Source organism: Pyrus communis, chromosome 17 (genome assembly GCF_963583255.1).
Source record: "Pyrus communis chromosome 17, drPyrComm1.1, whole genome shotgun sequence".
Classification (NCBI taxonomy): Eukaryota; Viridiplantae; Streptophyta; class Magnoliopsida; order Rosales; family Rosaceae; genus Pyrus; species Pyrus communis.
The window spans coordinates 16138219-16146344 of record NC_084819.1 but is presented as its reverse complement, the minus strand read 5'-3'; the positions used below and the strand labels follow the sequence as shown (position 1 = coordinate 16146344).

General features: G+C 37.1%; 1 protein-coding gene across 1 annotated transcript; it reads right to left on the bottom strand.

Annotated features, from left to right (window-relative positions):
- Positions 1-3134: 3134 nt before the first annotated feature.
- LOC137722844 (receptor-like protein 7) lies at positions 3135-7186 on the bottom strand. Its single transcript, XM_068461946.1, has one exon. It carries the CDS (start codon positions 6689-6691, stop codon positions 3290-3292), a length of 3402 nt encoding a protein of 1133 aa, XP_068318047.1. The 5' UTR covers positions 6692-7186; the 3' UTR covers positions 3135-3289.
- Between the last annotated feature and the right edge of the window lie 940 nt (positions 7187-8126).

The window sequence follows — 8126 nt, the reverse complement described above, 5'->3', positions numbered from 1 at the left end:
ATGTTGATGGATATTCCAGCTCATGATCATGATCTTCATCCAATTGGGTTTCTTGATCATGATCTTTGTCCAACTGGGTGCTTTGATCATCTTTCTCACCAGCTTCATCAGCATACTCATGATGTGTACGCTCGCAGCGATTTCGTTAGTGCTGCTGCTTCAGTGCAACCACCGTCACCACCAGCAGTTAATATTCCAATAATGCCCGAGTACAATTGCTTCCAAAGGTCAAGGAACAATTGGCAATATTGAAGCCTATATGAAATATTATAGCTAGCTTTAGTAAAGAGGGGACGGGCGAGAGGGTTCTCCGCGCAATGGTTCTTTTCTCAAGGAAACGGTTTGGTGTCCATTGAGGAAGAGCTAATTTCGCTTAATCTTAATTTATTTTCATCAGAAAATAGCTAGCTTAAGTCTCTGTCTCTCTCTCTTAGGTTATGAATTAGTATGTTGGGGAGTTAGATGTGATTATATGGTAGTAGTGGTGTGTTTCAATAGCAAAAATGTTTCTTTTAACTAATGTTACTTTGTGTTGCTCTAAAAATGGAAAGGAATGTTCTCTGTGTTTGATTGGTTTCTGTCTTGACTAGATCAAGTGCAAATATGGTGTGCTGATGAACATAGGAATGATCCTAAAAGTGTGGATTAGCTAAAATATCCAGTGGGTTTTAGGCTGAATTAGTAGATCATGTTGCTAAGTAAGCTTCTGGGTCGGTACTCGTTAGTTTCCTCCGGCATTAAGGGGGTTCTCTTGTATCAAAATGCTGTTGCAAACTTGCAACCATTTCATATCCCCACCCACTATTTACAAGTTTTTAGTTTTATTTTTTATATTGCTAAGAAGTGTTTTTCTTACTAAAAGATCAATTTACGAGCATTGGTTTTTCATATCCCCACCCACTATTTACGAGCATTGGGGTTGGCATTAAAGGTAAAGTGAATAGTATCGAGATTGACATTTTAGTGTAAAAATATGATTTTTCGTTAAAATGAACTGTGCCGAAATCTTTTCGTTAAAGTTCTTTAAAATTAAACCTTACATTTATAAGGAAGCAAATGTAATGGAAAGTTGTTTTAACTGTTTTTGAATTCGTTGTACTTATTATGCTAAAGAGAGAAAAAGGAATATACAAAGAGTAAATTAGTCAAAATTATTAATCAAACAAAAATCAATCACTGATATGGTTTGTTTGGAACGTTCTCGGAAGAGTAAAAAGTGTGTTAACAAAAAAAAAAAAAATTATGATTACGTTTATACAACCTAAAAGCGTTTTATAAAGAAGCATATGCAATTCTTTGTGAAACACTTGAATTTTTAATTAATATTTGAGTTAATTAGGGTTGACCTTGCCCAACCATATATTTTTTACTAAACGTTGAATCCTTAATTTTCTAGTTAAAATTAACGAACTAGATCGTTATTAACGAGTATCGTTTACTTTTCCTTCAAATCCATGAATTAAAATTGTAGTCAAATAATAAAAGTGATACAAAGTTCCCCAAAACTACCATGAATAAAATGAAATGCTTTGGCAGTGTGTAAAATCAATTTAGGCACTCGAGCTACTAAAAAATAAAATTTAGCAAAACCTTTTATGAGCATAAATACTTCTTATATAAGTAGTACTAAACGAAGAGTTTGTGTGGGAATTGGTAGCAATGAAGAGTGTGTGTGGTTTGAGGAACCCCCTGATTTGCTTAGCAATATTTTGTTCAAAGATGTTTTATTATTTGCGTATGTATTATTATTTGAGGATAGGTTATCTTGTTATGCGGGACATTTTTTTCCCTTCGACCGGGTTGAAATCCCCTGACAAGGTTTTATCGAGGTCTATTTTGCATGCTATCCTCAATTTGTACATTTTTTTATTTACTTAATGAATAGCGTACTTTCCTTTAAAAAAAAAAAAAAAACGTAGTACTAAATGAGTCATCGAGAAATCTAATTAATTAAATGCACCAAGCACGTTGGAAAACTGGTTACAGTACCTTTTTTAATTTGTTGTTTTAATGTTTTCTCTTTTTAATTCTAGTTTGTCATACAATCATTTTTAGAATCTCTCGTACCAAAAGGATTACCAAACTTAAAGCATCTCTAACCATGTTATTTGATTTTATAGGAAAGTTTTAGCTAAAATTATAAAAAGTTATTTTAAGAGCTCTCCAACATGTTGTACTCCAACGGTCCAATCACATTCTGTATCTTAGAGAATCATAATGATTACAAGTCAATAATTAGCCAATAAAAATTATGTATTTATTTAAAATATTATTAAAACAACTAGCGCTAATTATGGGAAGCAAGATTGGAGTTGATTTTTTGAAATCCTCCATTAATTCTAGTTAAGAGCTCATTTAGGGAATCCATTAGAGATCTCTTACCATTCACTTTCTAATGCCAATAAAAAATTATGTTCATTTCCTCTAATGTTTTCGGGTGCATAAGTTTAATTTGTAGCTTCAATCATCTAAAAAGTAAATAGACAACATGTTCGATTCCTAATATCAAAAATATTTTTGACCTAAGCGAAGTTTTTCTATTTTGCGTTCCGATGTCAAAACAAAAGTAGCATATATATCTCATGTAATTTGCTTTTATGTGATTCTATGAATGAGTCAATTATAGTAAAAATAAACGAAAAAAGCGATTGCAAGTGGTCCTTTATCATAGTGATAGAAATGAGTTGAGTTGTTGTATGACGGCGTGGATTCGAATCCGTAGGTGGCTAATCAAAAGAAATCTATTGTTTGTCAGGAAAAAAAAAAAAAAAAAAAATTGTAAAAACGCAATCGATTCCTAAACCCTAAACCATTGGGCCTATAGTAAGCCCAGATACGTCCACATATGGCCCATACAAGTTGTTATTTTTTTACGTCCAACAACGACCCCTTCCGTAAGAGCCACTGGCGGGAACCATAGCAAATCTAACAAGTTCAACACCTTGCCATGCTGCTGCCCTCCACATTTTGCAAAGAAGGGAGAGAGCGCATCAATGGCGCACTTCTGTTCAGGTACTTACCCTAAAAATTTCAACTTGTAAACCCTTATGCGGTGTACATGTTTGATGGCTCACCACATGTTTGATGAAAGTCCTCACTGAACATCTGCATCATTCTGAGGGGCATTATATCTATAGCATGAAGATTACAACATTATATATATACGCATACTTCGTCTCCGTTGTTGTGACCGCCAATTCGCGGTTTATAATTATATAAAGTATAACACCAACAAAAGTAAAAGTTAAGAAAAAGGAAAGAAGAAAGTTGAAAACAAAACAATTTGTGTTTATGGAGAAAATGAGTGCGAAGAGGAAGAAGAAGACGTAATAGGTGGAGAGAAATGGCATGTACAGTTTGGGTCATGGATGGCCCTCTTCCTACTCATATCAAGTTTTGAACAAAACACACAATATGGACCCCGAAACACTCTGTCTTCTGAAACAATCTCGTCTCTGCTATAGTCTTCAATGATATATGTGCTCTCTTCTTCCAAGTCTTCGTCGTCCTCATCATCCCATTCAGCACGAGTTTTATAAGAATATCCCATCATTGGAAGAATCGCCAGAAGAATTTTGTCAATGCTGTCCTCTAACCAGTTTCTTCCTTCTTCCCACACGATTAAGAGGATAACAACAACTCCTGCTCCCACTCCATAACCCACTCCAGTATATATGGACTGCCAATCAACTTTTGACACTTCGTTTCGACCCGTTGGTGATGCATCTGGTGACATGTTGGTATCACTGCATTTTTTAGGCAAAGGTGCCCCACACAATCCTGTATTGCCAATGAAAGAATCTGGTGAAAAAGATTGAATCTGAGTGCCAGTTGGAATTCTCCCCTCCAGTTGATTGTTTGAGAGATTCAGGAAAGAAAGGAAATTAAGTTTGACAAGCCCTTGTGGAATTGTTCCACTCAGTTTGTTGTCTGAAAGGTCCAAGGACTCAAGCTGTTGTAGGTTACCCAGTGATGATGGGATTGAACCTGTGAAAGCATTACCGGACAAGTTTAGGCCATAGAGTGATTTGAGGTCTCCCACTTCCTCAGGTATTGATCCATTGAAATTGTTGCAGGAGATGTCAATCGAGGTGAAGACTGTTAAGATCTTTACCAATTCCATCTCTAGACCTTTGGTGGTAACTGTTATAGTATCCTGATAATATACCTGACTGAACTGCATAACTTGAAATTGGAGGTGATTAATCTTCACCATGGCATCATCTTCGTCAGCCATCATTGCTGACCAGGTCATCAAACATCTTCCATGTATTGCACCACTAAAATTGTTGCGAGCTATGTCAACAATTTGAAGATTTGGCCAGTTACCACTGGTCGTGTTACATCCAATTTGTCCATGAAAATGGTTGGATCGCAAAACAAGGACACGCAAGGAGGATATATTCTTCAACAATCGAGGAAAGATACCCATTATCTGATTGTTTCCCATGTTTAGAACCTCTAACATTGTGCAGTTGGCAAGAGATTTTGGAAATAGACCTGCTATCTGATTTCCACTGAGGTCGAGAGTTTTTAAACTACAATGCTGTGGAAATCCATTAGGGACAGAGCCACCAAGTCTGTTTCTCCTCAGATTAAGTACTGCCAGTGTCCTGCTTATCTCAGTCAAGCATTGGGGAATCGGTCCACCTAGAGAATTATTGGACATATCAAGAACCTGAAGATATGGCGCCTTGCAGATTGATTCTGGAATGCTGCCTTGGAACTTATTGCTTGAGAGAGAGAAGAATATTGTGTAATTAAGGAAAACCCCAATGTCTGCCGGTATGCTAGAGCTGAAGTTGTTCCTCGAATAATCCAGATAAGAGGCAGATGGTGGAAAAAATGGGATTTGTCCCTGAAGCTGGTTGGAATGAAGATCAAGCACAAACAAATTAGAAGTGAGATTGAGGAAAGGACCTTGTAGAGTTACCAGAGAGTTGCAAGAAAGATTTAGCTGGAAAAGATTACTGAGCCTCCAAATCCAGTTGGGTATCTCACCATGAATCTGGTTTTGTGATAGGTCCAAAGTGGCTAATTTTGATTGATTTCTCAAGAAACCAGGGATTCGTCTCAAATTGCCAGAAACTAACTTCAATGTGGTAATATTTGGAAACAAGGAATGAGATGAATTGGTGTCATTGTAATTAATAGACAAGCTATTGAATGAAAGATCAAGACTCGAAAGATTTCTTAGCTGCTGAATATCATTCAGAAGAAAAGAGCCAGTGAAGTTGTTCGAAGAAAGTGAAAGTATTTTGAGCTGACGGAATTTCAAGATAGACTTCGGAATTGGCCCTTCCAACTTGTTGCTACTCAAATCAAGTGTGTCCAGTACAGCTATAGCACCAAATTCAGGCAACTTACCAGAAAATTCATTGTCAGAAAGCTGTAGCTTCTGCAGCATGGGAAGAGAAAACACAGATGGTGGAATAGTCCCATTAAGTAGATTGTGTCGCAAGTCGAGATTCACCAGACTAGTCAGCTTTTCCCAGCGTGAGGAATTAATCTGACCCGTTAGCTGATTGTAAGAAAGATCTAGTAGGGTCAGATTCTTGGCCATACTGAAAGATGGAACTGAACCATTGAACTTGTTCGCCGACAAGTCCAAATAAACCAACTGTGTAAGGTCTTCCATTGATCTCGGGATTGACCCAGTGAAATTACAAGTTCCAATATCTATTTTGGACAGCAATTTGAGGTTCCCAATAGAGTTCGGAAGCATCTGGCCTGAGAAATTTGCCCCATGGAGAACCAGCGATCGAAGAGAGCCATTCTTTGGAAATTCTGGTAAGGAACCCTTAAGCTGTGGATTATCGGATAAGTCAATAGTCTGCAGTGTCGGCACCTTGAAGATATTCTTTGGGAATGCACCATATAATCCAGAATTCATGATTCGTAAGGAAGTCAAATTGTGGAATTTCGAGAAGAACTCTGGAACTTGAGTAGACAAATTGTTGCTGTCAATACGAATAACTGAGAGTGACTTAAGCTTCAGTAATGAATTATGAATAGGGCCTGAAAGGTTACAAGTGGACAAGCTCAATACCCTCAAGTTTGGCAATGAAGATGATATCGCTTGGCACCACTCAGTCCCCTGTGCTGATATATTCACACCATCAAGATAAAGTTCAACAAGCTCAGAAAAGTTCCCAAGCAGCACATCCAATTTCAGTTTCTCAAGATTCAACGAAGGAGTTCCGGGGAAATAAAAGGTAGACAAATCAAGAGTTACCAACCTCGTCAGGTGTGAAATCTCAATCGGAACCTGCCCCGCAAAGCCAGCATTCGACAAGTTCAGATTACTCAAACCGGTTAGCTGCTTGAACTCGGATGGAATCTGAGTATAGTTGAAGAAGTTGTAAGCCAAATTCAGGTACTCGATTGACTTGAGACCGAAAAGAGAACTCGAATTATCAAGTCCACCAGTAATTTCCTCGCTGCTCAAGTCCAGACTCGAAACACAACCCTTTTTGCAGGACACTCCTTCCCAAGAGCAGTGATCCGAGCCTTTGTTCCACTTGACAAGTTTCTTAGATGTTGCAGTGTCAAATGTGAGGTTGTTCTTCAATTGTAGCAGCAAAGATTGCTGATCGCCGGGACATTGGCCGTAGACGAGAAATACGTTGATGCTGATGGAAAAGTAGTAAAAGGGTATTAAGAAAAGCCATGAAAACAGAGGAATTTTCATTGAAATCTCTGAGACAAGGAAGCAGAGCAGGCTAGAACTTTCTCAATGGATACATGAAGGCAAAGATCCATGAAAGACCCTTTTGGGCCGTGGATTCGGGTCCTTGACCGGACGAAAATCCAGCGGAGTTAGCACGGAAGGACGAAGAATTCAGATGAAGAAAAAACAGAGAGAATTTTTGGGATGGGGATTTGAAAGAAGAGTCCCTGAAACGCGTGTGCCCATTTGTATAATGTTTGACTCGTTCGTTCTTCCTCTGGGCGGCCTTAGATAACTTGCGGCAAGTTGCAAACTTGGAATATTCAGAGCTCCCAAATGGTGTTCGTCTCTTCGCAGATTGGTTGTTGACTTTCTTGTTTTATATATTGGAAAAATAACCTTTCCCCTTCTTGATCCAAATTTTTTAGTGGCATGCACAATGCGTTTGAAGATTTTGGATACTTTTAATTCTTTTTATTGGAAAAATAAGAAGTTTATGGAGATATTATTACAATGGTGGGGCTCTGGGTATGACGTTTTATGTCCGCGTTTGGAGAAGCTCACTTGTAGTCATGCTGGTGAAGATTGGGAAAACTAAAATTTTAATTTGCAAAATAAATGATGTGTCAATAATAGGAAATAAGCAAGTTGATTAACATGTAAGTAATAATCAAATCATTAGCCATCACATCATTTAGTTTAAGATGAATCACTTGGTCACTTAGTACTACGGTCTAGTGGTATTCATCTTCACTTGTAAGTAAGAGATCTTAGGTTCGATTCTCGATAAATACAAATTTGAATCACATTATTATTAGCCTATTGTAAGGCTAAACTCATCACCTTCCTCTCGTGTAGATAATATCGTTTGTTCAAAAAAAAAAAACAGATGAATCACCTTAATTGCCACAAATTTTGATACGTAAAACTAAAAGGATTGTTTTATTGATGCATAAAAAAATTCTTAATGACAACGAACCAACACATACGCAACAAATGACATAATAATCAGGCATGTCATTAACAAACACACACGCAACAAATTACATAACAATAAGGTATCGAACTCATCACAAGTTAGTCGAACCCTCATGAAATCAAGTGAAGACTACTACTATTGATTTTTTAATTTGCATTTTAAAGTTTAAATAACTCTGGGAAACATAATCATAGAATCTCATGTATTACCCATTAACAAATGTTAACAATAATATAGCATTGTAGAATAATTAGAAAAATAATTAGATGAATCAGTCTTCAACTCCGGCTAACTGTGGCTGTCTCTCAAATATTAATCAATTCTTGTAATCGTGGTTGTTGCAAAACCAGACCGTCATCATCGCTAAATAATTAGATTTTTTAAGTTTTTTTTTAATAAAAAAATGGACTAACTGGTAGCTTGGTCTAACATTCCATCATTTTGAAGACATGAAAGACTCACAGAAGAATTTCAGCT

Coding starts and splice junctions, on each gene's coding strand:
- LOC137722844 (XM_068461946.1), bottom strand. CDS start 6,691: ATGAAAATTCCTCTGTTTTCATGGCTTTTCTTAATACCCTTTTACTAC.